This window comes from Oppia nitens, unplaced genomic scaffold (genome assembly GCF_028296485.1).
Source record: "Oppia nitens isolate AA-2021 unplaced genomic scaffold, nextdenovo-longstitch-racon4-pilon3 scaffold13_pilon_pilon_pilon, whole genome shotgun sequence".
Taxonomy (NCBI): domain Eukaryota; kingdom Metazoa; phylum Arthropoda; class Arachnida; order Sarcoptiformes; family Oppiidae; genus Oppia; species Oppia nitens.
Window position 1 is genome coordinate 335,193 of NW_026533192.1, and position 23,621 is coordinate 358,813.

The window sequence follows — 23,621 nt, forward strand, 5'->3', positions numbered from 1 at the left end:
AGTATTTGTATAACTATATATTATAAATGTGTTCAATAYTATTGAGTTATTACAATTAAATTCAAATTTATTTTCTGTTATAATATTATTGCATAATAAATTAATTTCTAAAATTTTTAATAATTTATTATGTAAAATAATATTATTAAAAAATTTATTAACTTAATTAATATCTATTAAATGTTAAACATTTGTCTATCGGTTAATTCATGCAAATACCATACATAATCAGTGAGCAAATGTTTTGCATATTTATCGGGCATTTGTTTATAACAATCAGTTGAAATAATGTCAAACATTTTGTCGGCCATAAACTCGAAACAGTAGACCTCCAGTTGTGTCGAGTTATACATAAGCGCTGCCGTATAGAGTGTACATACGTTATCCATAGTAATCGTAGGTTTCAGGTGTTGCACACACCGGAGCTTAACATTGGGTTCCATATATTCATCGGAGATATGCAAAACATCTATAAGTAYATCCACACTATTGGTGTCAAACACATCAGTATAGAGATATTGAAGGAACTCATAATAGCCTTCATAGGTATGTCCACTGATCTCAATAATATTGGTACGTTTTTCCAGCCATTCATTGGTGAACATTAGATCAAAATGTTTGCAACACTGGACAACAAACCATTTGTGTACGAAAACCAATCGATTTTGTATYTTAAAAGTTAAATCACTATATTTTTGGTTATTAAAAGCCCCGGCAATTGTTTGCTGAACACGATTGATGCGTTCAAACAACTGGTCATTGGTTAGCGGCCGGTAAGTGAATACTGGTTTGAAATAGTGATTGATTGCCGTTTGAAAGCAATGGTATTCAGTTCGCTCTGGTCGTACAATAATATTTTTTTTGGTTTGACCCCATATATAGACAAAACCTTTATCGGACAGTGCCATCGATTTCTGATCGTTCGCATAGATGTCGACAAACTTGTTATGACTTACAATAAGTTGTGGTTGATTTTGATTGTCATGTGTGCCAATTCCCAGTTGACCGCTAATATTGCCACCAAATGTATAGATAGCTCCGGTAGATGTRAGTAGTAAATTATGATTGGAGCCAGATGCTATCTTTTTAATTAAAATACTACTGTCCAATTCAATCAGTGCGGGCACATTGACRTGTCTGCTATGACCCAAACCCAATTGCATCATATCATTTCTGCCCCACGTATACACCTGTCCAGTGTTGGTCAATGCAATGCTGTGATCAACGCCACAGTCAAGTGAACTGATTGCGCCAATATTTTGGGCACCGGTAATACATATTGGTGTCAACTGTTCACTATTGTTGAACCCTTTATATCCGAACCAATAGATCTGTCCCCTATCGGTCAACAAAATTGTCGAGCAATACGTACACTTAATGTCCACCACTTTAAGATCGGTGGCCTTCTCTACGATAATTTTCTTGGGCTTAAACACATGATTTTCATTGAGACCATTACCCAACCGTCCTTTGTGTCCCATTCCCCAGGTATACACTTCGCCCGATTCAGTAAGACCTACCATAAAATCATAACCGCTAACGAATTGATACATCTGTTTGCCACATAATGTGTCCACTCGGGTGACTACTTTTACCTGTTCGTAGTGACCCAATCCGAGTGTCCCGAATTTATTTTGGCCAAATCCGTACACTTCATCATCGGTTGTGATGAGCAATACATCCGAACCGTTTGTGTCAAATATRAACAACAATTTGACACAACGTAACAATTGTGGTCTAATTAATGATAATAATTGATACTTTAATTTAGTACCGCAACTGATTGTGTCGATTGCTATACTTTTGATATTATCGCAGGTTTTGTTTAAATACATATTAGTTATGATTTTTTGAAAAAATACTTTGTTTATTATATTATATTTATTTGTTTTATTTGATATTTATATTTACAAATTGCAAAAATGTTAGAAATATTGCACAATAGTGTTGACAAAAAGTCTTAAGAAATATTTTCTGATAACATTGATAGTGATTATCAGTTTCATAATAAACATAAAATGTTTTAGCAATTTTGATATATTTTTTATAATAAATATTTTATAGTAATTATAATAAAATAACATTATTATACAATATTAATAGTAAATRAATACAATTGACAGGCAATTGACARGAAATCATGTATACAATTGAGATTATTGATRTATTTTCTTATTTTAATACATTTCTATATATATACAGGATATGATTTAATACATTAAATACTGTATGTACTGGAAATAAGATAATGCAACCGAAACATACAATACTTAACATATTATATATTATGATTTTAATGTTTTTCCAAAATATAGTAAAAAACAATTGGATAAGTAATTAATTTAATTACACTATATATTTAATGACTCTACTATTTGATTAATATATATATATATTTCTATAGACATRTGATATTATATAAGTCTAATAACAATTTATTTATTAGGCTACTGATATAATWATAGCAATAAGATTTATTAATTGATAAAWTTTARTGTAATGTAATGTTACTATTATACATATAAAATGAAAATATTAATAAATTAAATAAATAGTAGAAATGTAAAAATTAAAATAGAAAATACTCATATTATTATATTATCATATTATTATTTGATACAATTTATAGTAATTTAGTYAATATRTGTCAATTGAATTTTATCAATTATTGCTAACATTAGATATTATCAAAATAACTACATTATTATTTTGTAGKATTAGATATATTTTATTGATTTATCTAAACTGAATGTCAAAAAAATGATTTATTTAAAATATTAGAAACAATGTTATTTTTGATTGTGAAAAAWCACATATTAATTAATTTACAGACTATTTGTAGTGATTTATTTATATTTAATATTTGTTATATTATTGAAAATGCGTAATAATTTAGATATGATTTTAATTACATTATTTAAATAAACTTTAAATATTTATTTACACACACGATTTATCTATTAAATATTTATTTACATAATTACTGTATTTTTATTTGAAGTTCAAGTATTGTTAAACTACATTAAATATAATATGCAATCAATGATTATTGCTTCTAATCAAACATTTGACTGTAAAAATATTTATGATAAAAAATCATTAATAAAATTAGTTATAGCATTATCATGTATATTAACTTTTATTTATAATATTARCAAATATACTTTAGTACAGTATGTCAAGTGTTTTATTTGTTTTATTCAATAGATAATTAAATGTCGTATACTATTATTGAWACATATTTAAAAATKGTTTTATTTTTGTTATTTCATAAAAATTATTGAGTATTATTTATTTTATTTATTATTTTAGTAATTTTWTATACAGTATATATRTGTGGTGTTTAAWRTTATRTTTAGTTTTTATACAATATTGTTAAACATTACTAATTTATTTAAATTGTTTTTTTAAAWAAATATACTTTGAATATTAATAACTGTATTATCTAAGTTACGTTGTTTTTAATTTTAAATATTAAATATAAATGTATTATAAATCATATATTAAACAAAACTAATGTCTGACTACCGTTTYGCATACGCGCCGAAAGAAAGCCTGTATGTGCGCTATTTTGAGGAGTTGGGTGCTRTTGGCACCGGTACTTTTGGCACAATATTCAAAGTTAAACAACGATGCGATGGAGATATATATGCTATTAAACGATTTGAATTAAAAAGTATWTTTTTTGTTAAGTTATAAATTAATTATTAAATAATAAATAATATTTTATAATTAATTCATMATTTTCATTATTATAGTTTATCATTAATATTGTCTAATTTATTTTCATATWTTTTTAATTAATATATTATTTTACTTACTATATTAACTATAGAGATAACTAATGAATACTACGAAAAAGTTTTCAATGAATTAAAATGTTTAGTTAAGTTAAGGTCAGAGTATATCTTGAAATATATTAACTCATGGCCTGAAGGCAAACACTTTTACATACAATTGGAGTATTGTTCACATAATCTCAAGAATATTATTGAATTGAAACCTATAATCTTTGAACGATCGTTGACTAAACCGATGGATACCATCGAGTATTTCATATCGTGTGAGATATTTCTAGAGCTACTCGAGTGTGTCCACTATCTGCACGAATGGCGTCCATCGGTAATGCATCGGGCGCTCAGACCCGACAACATAATGATTGCCCAAAATGTTCAAAACGGAAGATATATAAAATTGTGTGACTTTGGCTTTGACGGCGAACTGGATGACCGGCCTTCCGATACCAGCGATGCTGATATTGAGCTAAAATATACGGCACCTGAGGTACTGTCTCGCAGACAGTATACTACAGGTTCCGATGTCTACAGTCTATCTATTATAGCACAAGAATTGTTTGAATTAAATTTTTACGAGTAAGTAGTCATTTATGATATTAATTKTTATCAAATATTTAAAATAGTTATACTRTACTACYGTTTTTTGATTATCAGTGATAATACATTAAAAAAATATGCATCACATGAGTTGTTAGACAAAGTGCAGTATCTGATGATTATATTGGTCTCAATGATGAATCCATGTCTCATTGAGAGACCTCCCTGTTCTTATATATTACAGACACGTTATAACTGGTCCATTGCCGGTGATATTATCAAACAAATTAATGATTTCAATGTTATATTAAATAAAACTATACAAATTGATTGTGAATTTTTCTATGAATACATTTTAAATAAAACWAAAAGTGAATAAAAWTTTTTGATTATATTTGTCCAATACATTAAAAAAAAAAAATATTGATTGATTTCTATATCATTAGTGTTAAARCATTTTCAAAACATTCAATATATATGAAAATACAYAGTCAATCACTGACAAYATTTTAAATAATTTTCAGAMTATAATTGTATATATAAAGTATAATTACTTGAAAATAACTTAAATTAAAAAATATTTCACTTAATATAAGTAATAATTTAATTATCAAATAGATTTTAATTYAATATTATTGTCAATAATAGACTAAATATTTAACTTTTCTATGACTTTATTACACTTTAAATACWTTCCCACCTATTTCTGGGTCAACCGATTTRACTTAAACCCTTAAAATACATACTTAAAATATATACTAATGGACAGCACTGACTATACATTTTATGTTTTTATATGATTGTGATTCACGACTGATTTGATAATTGTTTTAAAAAATTCAAATTAAATAAACTAATTATTAAAAATAAAATAAAATTTTTAAAATGTAATACTATATGTCAAAATTAGTTAATATAATAAAACAAATGTTTTACATGTACTGTATTTCAACAACTATTTCAATCTAACTAAATGTTTAAGAAATCCCAAAATTAATGATCATAATTATCAATACATTATATTTAATTATAATAAACTTTAATTACTAAGAATATTAAATATATTTTATTATTATCTATTATATTATCTAACATTATTWATATATTATTTCTTGAAATAATATATATATATTTATTAAAATTTAAAAAATTATTTCTTATAGTTTCGCACATATTTGAGTATAGTTGTAATCATTGTACGCATAAAATTAAATATATCAAAATTTTTCAATACTGTCACCAACAAGATATTGCCTACAAATAAAATAAAATTATAGACTATCGATACAAAGTATCCCAACAATACGCGCCGGTTATGTGGCGACACGTGTCGAAATAATAGTGACCGAAGTGCCTCCAGTGGCCAAGTGACAGGTGTCCAGTCGGTAATATATCGGAACATCGGTGGTATAGCCTCGGATGGCCACACAACACCCGAACATATAAACATTGGCAATACCAAGGCTACTAATATTATCTATTGTGTGRTAATAAATAAACAATAAAAAAATTAGAATTATTGATATTATTATTAATAAAATAATTAGAAAAAAATGTTAAGACATACAAATAGATAGACTTCATCTTTAAGTAACAGTGCAAACAATAATCCTAAGCCCACGCCTTGCATTGTTTGCAACATTAGTAAAATAAATGTGTGATATATATTGTTGTCCACTGGTATATCAAACAAATAGTAAGTAATTGCCATCAGCTCCGATACCAGTGCTGTATTCAAAACAAGCATTTCAAGTATATGTACGACAAACACCTCCACTGGTTTAACACCCGCCACATATGACCGCTCCAGCGATTTGTTTCGCAAGTCGTTGACTATAAAAAATGCCGACAAACACAACGGAAATGCATAGACAGCCATAAATAATATGCCCGTCGAGGGATAGGTATGTGAGTCGTAGAATGTGCCGTTAAATATGGGTCGAGACGTGTCTATTGGTCGCTGAAAAGCCGTCGGATTAAGATTGAGTTGTTTACCAATTTTGGTCATAAACTCAAATAAGCCGTCGAGTAGGTATAAATAGCGTACATAAGTGGCCACAATTTGGTTGCTGTGATCGGCGTACTCGCGGATCGTACTATTCTTGAGTGTTTCATCGCTGACCTCAAATGGCGACGGCAGTCGGGCAATAAAGTTGGCCGAATAGTTGACCGGATATATCAGGGCAAACATATTTTGACCCGTAATTATCGACTCTATGGCTTCAGATTCATTGTCATAATATTTTGGTTTAATTAGTTTGGCATCGATTGATGCGAGAAATTTTTTCGACATTTGCCGGGTCTGCAAATTTGCACCGGTATATATGGCTATTGGTATATGCTGTGGAACTGATCCAACGGTAATACTGGTGGCATAAATTGACACTAACGGTATAATAAAAAATAATACCATACCAAAAGTCAATTGTTTGAATTGTATATAATTTTTGTCTATCAGTGCACCGACACGTCGAATGTCAATCATATGTTGATTGTAAGTACCGGTAGTATTGATTAACATAGGTTTACTATTTGTCGATTCAGTTGGCATCGTATCGGTAGTCATGATTTGATTGACACCTTGTCTATCATGTCTCTGATCGCGTAAACGTTTATTATGTTTTTGACACAATTTTAGATAAACATCTTCCAGTGAATGACAGTTGAGTTCAACGATTAGCTGATAGGGCGAAGACTGTCTAATCATTGATCCATTACTCATAAATCCTACGTTTGCCGCACCTTTTGCTTCATCAATATAGTGTGTGGTTATCAATACTGTAATACCTGTTTTTAATCAAATAATAATATAGAATTAAATAATAAACAATACAAAAATATCTTATTTTTTGATTAAAAGATACCATAGTTAGTGCAGATTTTCTCCAGGTATGACCAGATCCGATATCTGAGGATAGAGTCAACGCCCACTGTTGGCTCATCCAGTATGAGCAACGGTGGTGAGTGTATCATTGTTATTGCCAACGATACCAATCTCTGTTGGCCACCACTTAACTCACTGATCTTATGTTTCCTATTTGGTAAATCCAACATTTCTATAGACAACTCTAATCTATTATTTATGCAATGGCTGTCCATTTTGTAGATTTTACCAAAATAGGTGAGACACTGTTCAATAGTAAATTCATTGAACAGTGCAATTTCTTGCGGCATATATCCTACACCAGGACCCGGTATACCCAGATCCCGGTGAGCTGGCGGCAGACCAAACACTTGTATTAAACCATTGCGAGGTTTGATGCGACCTAATATCAACTTAATCACTGTTGTTTTGCCGCATCCGTTAGCTCCCAACAGTGCAAAAATTTTGCCTATATTTTAAATGTTTTTTTTCATTCATTCAATACATGATATTTTAATAACTTTAATATAGATTATAAACACATTAATTACCCTGTACTATACGTAACGTAAAATTTGTTAACACAGATGAACTATCGGTATATCCATAGGTGACACCGTCAACATTGATGGCATTGGGTGTATCATCACTGGCGTCTATGGCTGGAAATGAACTAAATTTATTCTCCATTTTGTTGGATAAATCTATTTTTTAATAACTTTATCTTAAAATATSTTTAAAAATAATTTTTTGAATAACATAATACAAAATAATTTCATTACATTGCGTTGAAAACAATTTTTTAAAGAAAATAGAAATAAAATAATTAAATTTTCCTATTGCCTTGATTATTGTTATTATTAAATAATTTTAATATTTAATTATTATTATTTTTAGATAATGTGTATCTGTTAACTGTTTTATGTATATAATTGTGTGAACTGATGTGAAACATAAATAAATAGCAATAGAATTATAATTTTTTATTATAATTATTATTCAATATGAATGTCAAGTTTATAAATGCAGTTATTATTATTTTTTTAGAAAATATGTTTAAAATTTAATGTTAATAATTTTATTACTTATAAATTTTTATTTTATCTTTAGTTACATTTTATTTATTTTATTTTTTTTTGAATTTTACTATTCACAGTAACAATAGTCGAATAGTTAATATATTATTTAATARAGGATTATTTTAATAGTTGTATTAGAAATAAGTTTATTTAAAATAATTAACATAACAATTACAGTATARCATAAATACAAAATAATTAAAATAATAATTTTAATAATAATAAAATATCATTACAATTTTTATAAAATATTAATAATCTATAGAATTGACATTATAATAAATTAAAATTAATAAATAACTTTTAATTTATTATAATTATTATTGTATTTAATCTTAAAGTATTAAAAATAATTAACATTAAATATTTATTAAATATAATTTATAATTAATACTACAACTATGTATAACTATGTAGATATAAAATTATGATAAATCAAAATATGATATTCATATATAAAAATTTACTATTTGTTTATCAGTTATTATTCAATTGACGATTTAAAAAAATAATTTCCTTTATTTTGATTATCCATAAAAATTATTGTTAAAGTGCTAATTATTTGTTTTGCATTAAAGTCAATTCAAGCGCAAACATTTGCAATCATTACTGTCAAGACATTATTTATTACTATTATATTATTATTATGAGAAAATRTATATTATTTAAATATTAACAATAATAGTAATAATAGTAATATAATGATAGTAAGCAATGCTTATTTAATAACATACAAGTTATCAAATGGATGACCCCTTTAGATGACCGCAATGTAAGCAATGTATAGAAAACTATTTACAATTAGTATAATATTATAGTATATTTTATATATTTATATAATATATTTCATTATTTATATATCATAGTATTATTATTATWTTTATATATAATTATTTTTTATTGAAAATAATATAGAAAACAGTGAAAATAGTCGTAAAATTAATTCAAGATATTGTTTTATATGTTAATTAATTGACAAATAAAATAATTTATTATATTTTTTTATTGATATTTACTTTTTGTTGTTGTATAGTTAGTTATAAGTTATTAATAAAAATATAAAATTATAATATATTAGCAGTGAAACTACTGTATTTGTCATTACTAAAATTTTTGTTTAAAATATTTATAGACAATATTTATAAAAAATTTATTTTTATTTATAATTTAAATATATTTACATACAACAACTTACATTTTCATACTTTAATGTATTATTTTATTTTTAATTCATTTAAATTTTTTTTTGAATAAAATTAATATAATTTTAATTTATAATTAATAAAACTAAAGGGCCAATATCATTAATATTTAATAATAAGTACTGTAACTTTTCTAATATTTTTTTAAGTTATAAAATACATGTATAATGTTGATAACAGTTGTATTAATAAACACACATTCAAAAAACATAAKTAACAAAAAAACTTATTTGCAAATATAATCAATAAATTAAGATAATATGGTTTTTTAAATGAATTAACTTCGGAAAAATAGAAAAATAAATTTAAATTTTAAAATCAATCATAATTTATAATTAATGCATAACTAAATTTGTTAGTAATATATCACATAAGAGAACCMAATTATTATTATTTTTTAAAATATTTAATAATTATTTTGTAAAAAACTAAACAAAATTATAAATGTTTTACTATTTTTTATGAAATAACGATTCAAGTGTAATTGCTGAAAATTTGTAAAACACTAAAATATTTACTAAGTTTAATATTAGAGTATATGAAACGCTAACTATAAGTCCCAGTAAAACATATGGGTTGCTGAGTGGCCAACCTCTCAGCATAATAGATCGCAACGATTCAATTGGCTGCGCCAGTGGTGTCCAGTTGGCCAGCACTCGGAAATAGGCCGGTATGGCTTCAAGAGGCCAAAACACGCCCGACATTATCCAAATGGGGAGCATTAGTCCGGTCAAACTAACCTAGATTTTGTGTAAAAGATTGATAATAATGGGATAAAAGTGTTATTTAATATTGATAGTTACATTTATACACAACATAACAACAAAATAATATAAATTAAATATTATTAATATTTAATTATCTGTTTTGAACGTTTAACAGTATTTTTATTGTCTATAATTTGTTAGCTTATTTTTGAACATAACTATAATTATTTATCAATATAAGCTAAATTATTTCTGTTATTGATTATTATGGATTACTATTCGTGATCTTTTACTTAATAAAAAATCAATAATACTGTGTAATATTAATTTTGATTAATAATTAATTTTACTATCTTTTTTATCTTATTATTATTATCTAATTTTTTCAAACATAATATTTGAAATTATTAAATTAATTATGCTCAATAATATTTTTTAAATATTTTTTTATAGAATTTAATTTCAATTAAATTTATGTTTAAAATATATAAACCTTTCAAAATGTAAAAAATGTTTATTTGTTTTTTATTTATTAATTATATTATTGTAATGTAATGTTAGTACTGTATCATAAACACATATCACTAAATAATATATAAATATAACAATAATCTCAATACAAACCATAGCAGATACTTCATCAGCTAAAATCAGAGCAATGGTCAATCCAATTGTCATACCCTGTAGTCCCTGAGCGACAAACATGATATAGGCGTCGACATAATTGCCAACAATAGTGTTGTTGAAGACSACAAACGAGATGATGAGTGATAGTAACACTTGGGTAAAGACGGCCACAGAGTTATGTATTATATGTGCAATCAATACCTCAATGGGTTTAATGCCGGCCACAAAAGCCCTGTCCATATGTGCGTTCTTGCGCTCGTAAATGATGAGAAAAGCAGCYAAAATCATAGGCAATCCGTGATGGAAGGCCAACATCATACCCGGCAATACATAAGAGTTGAAGGAGTGATCATTTTGACCATAGATAGGAGGTTCCACTAATTGCATCGGTAGGGCAAATGCTAGGGGATTATAGCCCAGAGTTTGACTAAACGACTTGAGAAACTTATGAAAAGTTTCTAACATATAATTCCATATATAATTGCCGACAACTGTGTCGGAAAAGTCGGCATAAACTTTGATTTTTGTGGTCTCCAGTTCATTGTCGTCCAACTCTGTCGGATAGAGTAGGCGTGTYTCAAAACTATCGGTAAAATTACTGGAAAACACAATTGACATCCGATTAATACCCCTCACCACTGATTCATAAGCCGACTCATTGCTCGGATAGTAAACTAATTGAATATGTTTGCTATCAATAGTATCTAAGTAACGTTGAGACAGTTTGGCCACTGGTTCACCGTTATATACGGCAACCGGTATATTGATCGGTGGTATGCCTATCGACACACTGAGTATTGTTAGGACAATCAATGGTAATATGTGGAAGAATATCATTAAGAATGGATTTCGTTTGGTTCGCATAAATGATTTCCACACCATTGCCTGTATATGTTTCATATCAATAAATTTTTTCCGATAACTACCGCTAATTCTGTGCGATATTTCGTCTAACTCAGAGATGTCTTCATCAGTTATCGGGTTAGTAAGTGTCCGCATTTCAATATCCGAAATGTCCGACGATTGTCCATCCGTTGCCATCACTTCCAATTGTCTCATGTCTTTCTGGTGCTGAATATTCTTTTGACATAATCTGAGATAGACTTCCTCGAGTGTCGAGCACTGGTATTCACGCATCAGTTTCTGTGGATTGTCTTGTCTGAGGAGTTGACCTGAGCTCATGAAACCCACTTCGGCCGCACACTTGGCTTCCTCTATATAGTGTGTTGTTATGATTACAGTATTGCCTAAATTTTATTTTTTGTTTTTGCGAAATAATAACTTAACATTAATATAATTGATATGATATTAATATAACTTTCGTGTCTAATCTAAAATTATTAATAATTTTATGTACCGTAAAATGTAATTACAGTAATAATAAACAAATTTGTTTTGCGAAACAATTGACTTTATTTTAAATAATATTTTATTTTAACTAAAACATGTATTTTGTTTAATAAGATTTATTACTACTGTAGATACCGTATATAAAGCATACTAAATTAGGTCTCACATTTAAGTGATACTATTGACACTAATTGTGTGATCAATATAATCACTAATAATATTACACATAAAATATTGTTTAATATTTATTTTTTTTGTGATAAAATCTCAATATTTTCAAAATATCTTTCATTAAATATTAATAGTTTAAAAACTAGCGGAAATTTTCATTAATAATACATTATAGTATTTTAGTTATTTTTTGGGCGATTATATAACATTTTTTTGACAAATACCTTGAATTTTGAAACAAAATTTAATCATAATTATAATAATTTAATATTTTTACAAAAAAATCTAATAAATAAAAAGAATAACAAAACAAGTTATTCAGAAATTGTTTTTTTTSTGTAAAATTATAATTTGATTATCAATGTACCGAAATTATTCCACAAAACTATGTTTTATATTAATATATGATAATATATTAACACAATATAATATTTATATTAAATATATTAAATTTTATTAAATTTATTTTTGCTATACTTTGGTTTTTTTCTTTTTATAATATCAAAATAAAAATTATAAACAAAAATATATTTTATATTAAATTCACACAATAAACATAATCCTATGGCACTTTTATTACTATGATGAAAAATAACGGTATAAAATTTTTAAATTATTTTTTGCATGTATAATAAATAATATTAAAATATTTATTACATTTATTTGTTTCGTGCGTATAATATCGTGTGTGTGTGTGTGTGTGTGTGTGTGTGTGTGTGTGTAATATGTTTCAGTGAGTGTGTGTTTGTTTACCGATTTATAAAAAACTAATCTTAATATTAAATATATGGTATAAATGACTGTATAATTAAAAATGTAAATATAATAAATACTGTAAATAGTGAATACAGTATTATGGGTCATATTTAGTTCATTATTCACTTATTGTTTATCTTATATTTAATTTAATTTATAACTAATTTATACTACTGTCCAAACATACCATACCTTGTTTATAGCATATATTTTCCAAATATTTCCAAATACGACACCTAAGTAATGAGTCGACACCAACAGTAGGCTCATCCAAAATAATCACTTTTGGTTTATGAATCATTGTGACAGCAATAGAGGCCAGTCGTTGTTGACCACCACTTAATTGACCGATCAATCGTTCCCTTACCGGTAGATTCAGTAATGCAATTAGTTTTTCAATCTCAGCCTTGGCCTCACCCGAGTCCATGTGATACAAAAGTGCAAAATATGTTAGAATCTCACGTATGGTAAACTCGGGGAACAATGCAATCTCCTGTGGCATATAACCTACACCGGGGCCAGGGATGTTGCAATACTTGCTGTTGGGTTTAGCGCCAAATACTAATACTCGACCGCTTGTAGGTCGGAGTCGTCCCAACATTAACTTTAAAAGTGTTGTTTTTCCACAGCCATTAGCACCCAATAGTGCAAAAATATTGCCTAAATATATATTATATATTATATATATATATATATATATATAGAKAGAAATGGAAATAAAAAAAAGTTTTAAAATATTATTTTAGGTCTTATAATATTAGATCTTAAATATATGTATTGATATATTATTTTGTTATATTATTAATAAAATACAAAACAAAAATACTTTTAATTATAATTTGATATAAAATTAAAATATAAATAATAATCTATAGCATTGAAGGCTACCTCAACAATTAGCCCCAGGCATTTGAGCCAAAAACATCATTGTAAAAATTTGGTATTATTACCCCAAAAAAATGATATCATAAATTATAGCAAAATTTATTATAATATTTTTCTAATAAACTGACGCATTTTAATTGGGAAATATGTCTAAAACATGTGAAATAAATCAATTTTATTGCTATTTTATTTTATAAAAATCATGATTACTATTATCTTTATTAATTTTATTATATTATTATTTAATAATATTCACTTTAAAGTAAATGATTTATAAAAAAAACATGTATTGAAATAGTGGTATATTATATAACAAGATCTTGAATYYCAGATATTTACACAAAATGTAATATTAAAAAATTAAAAATATATCTAACTTACAATTTTATTTGCAAAATTATAAGTATATTAAATATTTATTATTTATTAAATATATTAACACATTATTAAATGATTTCATATCAACTCATAGTTTTTATATTAAAAATGYTGAAAATATGAGATAAAGAGAATAAACGTTTTAAAATGTTTTATTTAAATACATTATTCAATTAGTATTATAAAATGATTTTTCATTTTTGTATTTATTTTAAAAATACCTTAATTTATTATAAAATTATTTTTAATATTATTAAAAACAAAATKTTACTTGAATAACAAAACATTAGATTTTTATCAGATTATTAGTCATCAAAAACTATTAATCTACGTTATTCTGTGTGCATATTAATCAGTTAATAATAAAATAAAATAACTATTTATATAAAAGAAAATAAAATTCAGTATTTTTATGGTTTCAAATTTTTATATAGTATTTATTCTCATCTAAATTATATTTTTATTTTTCAAATACTTATGATTATATATATTTTTAAAAAAGTCCCTCAAATCTATAATAATCATAATTTAGGACACTTTAATGTGTGTAAATCTGGTGTTGCTCTATAAGTGTATTACAATATTTTTTTATTTTACCAGATTTATATCAGTAATAATAATAATAATAATAAAGTACTATCAAATTAAAAAAATTATTATATTATATTATATTCATTTTACTAATAGTATACAATTTGTTATATAAGAAAAATAAGAGTAATTTTCACTTTGTTTGCTCAAAATTTCTGGCAAATGTCATGTGAATTGAATATTTAATAGTGACCTAAATATTAGATCTCCTTTTTTCTCTCTYTCTCTCTCTCTCTCTCACACACACACACACACACACACACACACTCATTCACTCAGTGTTTAAAAATATATAACAAAAATGTTGGTGTCTTTTCTGAAAAAACGATAGTTTTCTTTATAAAAAATACATAAATTAAATGTTTGATTAAATAAGCGAACAAATCATAATAACTTAATAATAATGAATAATATTTAATGCAAAACAAATGTTAGATAGACATAAAGCGACTGAATTAATATTAATTTTAACGACAGCCCTAAAACTATAGGAATTAAAAAAATCTTATATACAGTATATACGATATATATATTATATATCCATATATACTGTATAATAGCAGTATATATATATATCGATACATTTACTGTATTTGGTTGTACAGTATAAGCACACTATAGCTGTTGGCGATATTATCTTCTCTCGCTTTAAAGGGTCCATTCATTTGCCCAAAAGCTAAATGTTTGGAAAAAATCTACTTTTTAGGATAAATAACACATATTTTTTTACTGTAATACTGACAGTGAGATAGACCATTAATATTTGGGGCAAAGGGCTGGCTGTTTGCTGGATCAGCAAAAACATGTTATAGATTACTATGCAGTGAAAGTATGTGTGTGTTTGATATCAATGATAGTTAAAGTAGTGTTATTTATGAAACAAAAAACCAGAAGAAAAATAAACTAAAAAATTGAATATCATTTTGTAGTTAACTCTCATTTAATTGTCTATTAAAGACATATAAATCAAAATAAATATCAATAACTATACATACCTTCTCTCACTTTAAGATTGATACTCTTGAGTACAGTATTGGTCTTATTGTAACCGAAAACAACATTTCGTACATTTACTGCAAGTTTTGGTTTATTATTATTATTATAGTTATCATTAGACATATTGTTTAAGTCATTATTAATAAAATTTATATTATTTAAATCGTTTTGTTCAGTAGCACCGGGAGATGTTGAGATGAATGCCATGTTATTAATGGACATAATTGCCTAAAATTATTATTATTAGATTATTATTTTTAAAAAAATAAAAAACACAAAATTAAAGAAAAAAATAATATTTATTTCACTTATATTTCAAACACAAATGCAATAAAAACTTTAAAAGATTTTGATATTTCAACATATTTTTTCATATTTGTTTGACGTGTTTATAATAAAACAGATAAAATACATAAGACGTTAATTATATAGATTTAGTTGTTGTGAGAAAATTTATTTTCAATTGACTGTTGTTTAAGATATAATTATTATTTTGATTTAACAATTATATTAAAAAGAAAATATTCAAAATTCAAATTTGACAGTGAAAATCACTCATTCAATACATAACCAATAAAAAAAATATTTTTTTTTTACTAATTTTATAAAACTATCTATTTTAATAAGTCATCTAGAGTAATTATTATTTATTTAAGATATTATTAAACAATTTAACGGAAAATAACAATAATTATCTATTAAGTTATATGAAAAAATTAATTTAATGAATAATTTGACTATAATTTAAATTTGAGAATAATTGGTGTCAACAATAATATAATTTTCAGATCTACTTATTTAATATCTAATTTTCAATAATAATAATTTCATTTTTTTCAATTATTCAAATATATAATTACAGCATAAATTATATTAAATTAAAAGTATTGAAAAGTAATATTACATTAATGATTATAGTTTTTGGTCTGAGAGATGATTTTCATTGAAAAAAAAACTTATATATTTGTTGTTTGTGTTTACCTTCAGAATAGATGATATCTAAACAATTTAGGAGGGAATAGGCAATAGGGAACAGGGAGGTGGTCTATGAGTCATTTACCACTGGAATGGTGACTGAGTCTAATGGTATGGGTATTTGAAAGTGAGTGATATCTCCCTTTCCATCGATAACAGACTGACTTTCCCTCTTATGATTTGCTAGTTTTTAATACAAATGCTTATGAAAAAAGTGGGGAAAATATCACTGTATTATAGATATTATATTATATTATACTATCGTATCATAATATAATCATTTAATATTTTTAAATACTTCAAAGATAGAAATGAAGAAAAAACAGTTTTTATTGAAAATAGAAAAGAGTTAGACTTTATTTTTGATATACAGATGACTGAAATATATGTAAGAATTGCAACAAAAAAGGATAAATTAAAATAATTTTTGACTCAATTGGTGTATGACTTCATGTAATGCAATATAACTTTTGTAAAAATCCCCAACAAATCTGGTTTTGGTATATAAGTACAGTATGTAAAACAACTTTAGGTACCGGTGTGTGTGTGTGTGTGTGTGTGTGTGTGTGTGTGTGTGTGTGTGTGTGTGTGTGTGTGTGTGTGTGTGTGTGTGTGTGTGTGTGTGTAATAACTATAAAAATATTATACATTTTATGATATAACTAGAAAACAAAAACATCGACAACAGTGTAAAACCTGATTTGTTTTGATTTTCTTTTGTTTAATGATTTAAATGTAACTAAAAGATTGCGTGTAAATAAAAAACCAGTTGCACTGTCACTGCACTGTACTGTATATTCATCAATACATTTGCTTTAAATTATTAAATATAATAGCAATTAATTAAATATATTGGATTTTCATTGATAAAATGGTTGCCTTTAAACATATTTACCGTAACTAAACTTTATTCATTAATCGTTATTATTATTATTAATATTGTTATACAATATATATTTAAATTTATGATTTTTATTTTGTATAAATTTTTCCATTTATGTTTATTACAATAGCTTGTATTTATATTAATTAGAAATTGACAGTTTAAGAACAGTGCCTTTAGGAAAGGGGGGCTAATGAGCACCCATGGGTTAGTTGACTTTTTTTAGTAAATGCCATTGTACTACTATCATTGATCAATTTATGTTTTGGTCAATATACTAATAATTATACAAAAATATTTTATGTTAGTTACTATTGAGATCTTTATCAATACAAAATTTTAGTCATTTTTTGTTTGTTTGATAATTTTGGTTTAAAGTTTTAAATTTATCTATAATTTCAGTATACTGTACATTGCAGTAGATATAGTTAAGCATGAAATATTAATATATCTTGATGAGATTATTAGAAAATATTATTATTTTATTAATATTATTTGTATATTACAATTGTAAATATATTGTATAATTTCACAATTATATTGTATCTGTTAAGATGACAAACAATGATAACTAAATAATTATTTATCAATTTTTAAACAATGTTTTATATTATATTTAATAATTTATATAATTTGTATTTTTTATTATTTTGTCAATATTTGTATTTATAATTTATATTTTTTTATTACATTATATAAAATAATAATTCTAAAAATATTTAATTGTACATTATTAAAAATAAATAATATAATTTTTTAAATGTTTCAATTAATTTTTAATATTAAAATTATGATATTATATTATATAAATATAAAAAAGCAATTGCTTATGAAATTATTAACACATAAAAGGGTTAAATGAAATAAAATTATCTAAAATATAACAAATTTGATTAAAATCAAATATAGATGTATTTGTATATAATATAATTTTTATATTATTATTATTATAAATCAATCAAATTTAGATTAAATTTATTTATTATTAATGATTTAATATATAGAATATGTATTACTAGAATCATTAAATTTTTTTGATATTATTAATAAATAATTTATATAATAAAAGAAAAATATGTTATATTTAATATTTGTTATAATAGTTCGAAAATTTATCTATAATATATAGCGTAAATTTTACTATAATTTAATTTACAATTATTTTAGTTTTAAATATTTGTATTTTAAATTGTTTCATAAATACAATTTATTATATAATGAAATTTTTATTTAAAAGTTAATTAAAAATCATGTAATTTTTAAAACTTAATAAATAAATTGCAAATTAAATATGCTGTTCATTATTTTATTAATATTATTGCAAAAAAAAACAATTGTATTTTTTTTGCTAATATATATTTATTTGTTTGCTATATTATAATAATATATATTTTTAGTATTATAAAACAAGATAAATACATTTTAATTATTAAATTAGTATAATGTACTATCTTAAGCAATTGTTAACCTATTTAGTTACAATTAGTTTAAATTAATTCATATACTGTTTTATTAGATATAAATATTTTATTTGTATCTTTAACTCTACTTAAACAAAAACTTAATTAATTTAAAACTATGATATTTGATTAAAATAATTTAATTGTTATTTCTTATTTTTACAATTATAATATTGATATTGCAGTGCTACTCACCACAAACTACATAATTTGTATAATTATATTTTAGCAATTTTTATTTGTATGTATAGATATTTATTACTTGTTATATAAAAATCTATTTAATATATTTTATTTATATTTTATTTATATTTTTATATAATTTTACAGTACCATACAGTATTATTTATTTTTATTATATTTGTATAATTCTACAGTATATTAATTCTAAACTATATGTTAATAACAAGTTTATTAATTGTATTAATGGCAAATTAAGATAATTAAATAAAATTATTATAATTTTATTATTTATTAAGTAATAGATAAATCATTTTAATAATACATTTTTAATTTATAACTTCCCTTAATAATATTATGATAGACTGTAAAAAATATAAATACTTAACAATAGTTTTTAAAACAACAATAAAATAGATCTAAAATAATGATAATATCAGTTATGTTTCATTAACATCTAATGATTAGATTACAATCAATTAATTATTGGCAATAAGGTATTGTATCATAATATGCAAAATATATGAAATTATCTAAATTAAATTTAAGTTATGCTAATTAATATGGCATTAACTATATTTTTAAAATTTATTATAAAATATTATTAATATTGTATTAATTGCCATATTTTGTGCTTTTAAGTGCTAAATCAATATTATTATTTACAAAATATTTCAAAATATGATTATTTTTATAATTATTTGTTTTCTTAATCTTATTATTAATTACTAGGTTTTAAGATAAATCCTTAAAAATATAAGCAATTAATAATAAAAATGATTTAATTTTGTAAAATAATAATAACAATAATAACCCTATAACAAAAAATTGCTATAAATTATAAAACAATTATGAAATTAGTTAATTGCTTTTACAATTGAAGTTAGAAAGCTTTATATACTCAATATAATAAAATGTTTGTACATTATATACAATATATTARTATATAATTTATATATCAATGAATATATGCAATACACTACTAAACAATTAAATGTAAATTCATTAATAATAATAATTTTATAATGAGTTATCAATCGAAACTTCAAATAAAATTACACAAAATATAACATTTTCTTAGTTTTTTTATATAATTTCAACATTTTCTCAACAAATTTTTTGATATGTTTCAACATAAATATTTGTATATTTTACTATATTATAATCAATCATATGATTAAACAGCAAAAAAATGATATAAATTTCAATTTTTTGATCATTTAATAATAGGCTTCTCTACTCTATGGACTTTAAAAGCGATGAGATTATTGAGGACTTGACTTTAACACCAATTTTTTTTTCAATCAGCCCTTTGACCGACTTTTCTACAACTATTGAGAGACAGTTAGAGATACACTTAAATTCAAACAAAATATTTCTATTATTATAATAATGTACTTAAAGTAGTTTAGAATATAATGYATATATAAATATAATAAATTGTATTTTTTAACAATGTTTTTGATATCTCTATTTAAATGTTTAACATTTTTAATAAAATAAATAAAAAAATAATAAAACACATAATTAGCATTAATTTTGTAACTTTATCTTAATTTTTGTATAATATTAATTCATAAATTATTTAAATACAAAAAATATGATCAATATAAAAATATTATATATCGAGATTATAAAGTATTTTTACTAATATTTTCCTTAAATGATATAAATTGCATGAATTACAAAATTAAAATAATAATTTAGAGTTAAACAAAATATTGAAATTTATAAATACATATTGTAATTTTTGTTTACTAAATATATTGAATTACTTATAAATACAGTTTTAGGTAAAGTAATGCAATTGTTAAAAACATTAACAATTAAAGACTTATAAATTTTGTTAATATAATATAGATATAATATAATAAAATAAGATAACTGAATTAACATTACTATAAAAGCTATAAAATTAAAACTAACATTTGTATGATGTTTACAATTTATTTGGTAAAGGGGTTGTAAAATCATATAATATTATTTTATTTTTTAATAAAAATAACAATTTATCATTTTTAATATAATAGCCGCATAATAATAATCAAATTAATATCTATCAAAATTACAAGAAAAATTGAATTGATTTATCAAACTATTTATTAGAATTAATAAAAAAGCAAAAAATAACTGTATAATAGACAGACCCTTTATTATATAATCATAATAAAATGTTTTATCATATTTTATCTAATGTTTTGACTTAAATGTTATGATTTAATTGAAAATTACTTTTTACTGAACAATAAGTCAGTAATTTAATACAACAGTAGTAAATATTTTTTATGTTAATTAGTAATATTTTATTTAATTCAAACAAAAATAATATTTACTTATTTTTTGACATTTCTATTATACAGTTGAGATAAAATCTAAAATACATTATTTTATTTGTCATTCAATACAGACATTTATAAAACACTTGCGTCAATATAATTAGAAATTTACAAATTACGAAATTATTGACATTATAATAATTATAATAATTATCAATTTTGCACGATATGTCATTTGATATTTAAATTAATATTTTAGTCGATTATAATTATATTTATATATATAATTATATTTTTATTATTATATATTTACATAATAGTTATTCATTTTAGATTAATATTGTATAGATATTGTATATATAAGATAATTAATTGAAGAAATTAACTTTTTAATTAATATGTTAAACATTTATTGACATTTAGTATTGACCCCTATAAAATAGTGTATTAATCATTTTATTTTTATATATTTGCATTGATTGCATTGACTATTTCTATATTAATTAATTTTATAAATAATAAAAATTACATTAAATAAAACAATAAATATTAATAAAAGTACATATAAAATGAATGAATGAATTCTCYCTATGGTTAGTACATTAATACAAAATAGTAAATATTTATTATTTACAAAATTAAAATTAAAAGTAAAATAAAAAAATTAAATTAAAACACAAAAATAATACAATAAACTTATTGAAATTTAAATGGCTTTCTTATATTGTAAATATTAATATCAATAAGCATTTAATGCAAACACAACTAAAACTAACAGTTATAGCCTTTAAGGGATTTTTATTTACACAATAAAACTTATATAATAATATGGATTTTGATTTTGAATTGAAGTTTTATTTTATATTATTTGTTTGATCATATTTAAAAAAATGTAGTCCAGTTTATAGGGTTAGGTATACCCTCGTGTGATTAGGGGTAGTCCACACCCTATATTTTACCGGATGTTTTATATTATTTTTAAAATATGTTACTATCAATACATGGCAAACACTGGTAGTTGATATTAAATCATAACTTTAGGCGCTATTGAATTATTTAATTTTATTTTATAACTTATAGTTTGATTTTTTTCTCTATTGTATTATTTACTATGGATTTTATTAAAACTATTTATGCATACAATTAAATAATATAGTATTATATTTATACTATTCATACATTATGTTCTAATTAACATTTCATAATTTGCATATGATCATTTTTTAAAAGATAAATAATATTAAGGAAAGTTAGATACAGTGTTTGTATATATATATAAACATACCCAACCTAATGTCACCTGAACCTATCAATCAAATTATAGGCAAATTATATTAATAAATTTTTATGCGCAAATATTAAAATTTTATTGAGTTCAAGTAGCAATTTATTAAAATAAAATTAATATTATCCTATATAGAAAACATCTACATATTAATTGGTCTATCAATTGGCAATTATATGGAAAAGTCACGGACAAATGTAATAGAAAAATTCAAATTATTTATTTAGTATTTTCATATATATATATTATTTTAAACGTATATTTCGATAAAAAAATTGTTATCACACAGAAAATTAATAAAATTATTTTTTAAAAAAATATTTACTTAATTTCACTGATCAAAAAAGTTAGATACATTACAATATCTAAATATAAATTATAATTATCACTCATAGGAAATGTTTGTAATGTTTTTTTAAACAAAGTTTATAATCTACAATATACTAAGTATTATTTGACTAATTTTATAAATGTATTTATAAAATATAATGAAATATTTACGGTATATTATAATATTAGAATAATGATTTTTTTTAATCTATCTAGAAATCTAATATTTAATAATATAATTAACTATTCAAATGGTTCACTAATATAAATATATATATAATATTTATAGATTC

General features: G+C 23.2%; 4 protein-coding genes across 4 annotated transcripts; 1 reads left to right on the plus strand and 3 right to left on the minus strand.

The window, feature by feature from the left end:
* Positions 1 to 176: 176 nt before the first annotated feature.
* LOC128959399 (RCC1 and BTB domain-containing protein 1-like) lies at positions 177 to 1,835 on the minus strand. The gene has a single exon (XM_054305346.1). It carries the CDS (start codon positions 1,833 to 1,835, stop codon positions 177 to 179), a length of 1,659 nt encoding a protein of 552 aa, XP_054161321.1.
* Positions 1,836 to 3,491: 1,656 nt separating this feature from the next.
* On the plus strand, positions 3,492 to 4,987 carry LOC128959410 (interferon-induced, double-stranded RNA-activated protein kinase-like). The gene is made up of 4 exons (XM_054305357.1): positions 3,492 to 3,676; positions 3,836 to 4,373; positions 4,452 to 4,603; positions 4,983 to 4,987. The coding sequence occupies exons 1-4, from the start codon at positions 3,517 to 3,519 to the stop codon at positions 4,985 to 4,987; spliced, it is 855 nt and encodes a 284-aa protein (XP_054161332.1). The 5' UTR covers positions 3,492 to 3,516.
* Positions 4,988 to 5,294: 307 nt separating this feature from the next.
* Positions 5,295 to 7,887, minus strand: LOC128959421 (ABC transporter G family member 23-like). The gene is made up of 5 exons (XM_054305369.1): positions 7,749 to 7,887; positions 7,199 to 7,666; positions 6,043 to 7,121; positions 5,641 to 5,811; positions 5,295 to 5,303 (listed from the first exon to the last, which is right to left on the minus strand). The coding sequence occupies exons 1-5, from the start codon at positions 7,885 to 7,887 to the stop codon at positions 5,295 to 5,297; spliced, it is 1,866 nt and encodes a 621-aa protein (XP_054161344.1).
* A 2,043-nt stretch (positions 7,888 to 9,930) lies between these two features.
* On the minus strand, positions 9,931 to 17,068 carry LOC128959429 (ABC transporter G family member 20-like). The gene is made up of 5 exons (XM_054305382.1): positions 16,921 to 17,068; positions 15,939 to 16,167; positions 13,282 to 13,749; positions 10,810 to 12,059; positions 9,931 to 10,218 (listed from the first exon to the last, which is right to left on the minus strand). Exons 2-5 carry the CDS (start codon positions 16,159 to 16,161, stop codon positions 9,931 to 9,933), a joined length of 2,229 nt encoding a protein of 742 aa, XP_054161357.1. The 5' UTR covers positions 16,162 to 16,167; positions 16,921 to 17,068.
* Positions 17,069 to 23,621: the final 6,553 nt, after the last annotated feature.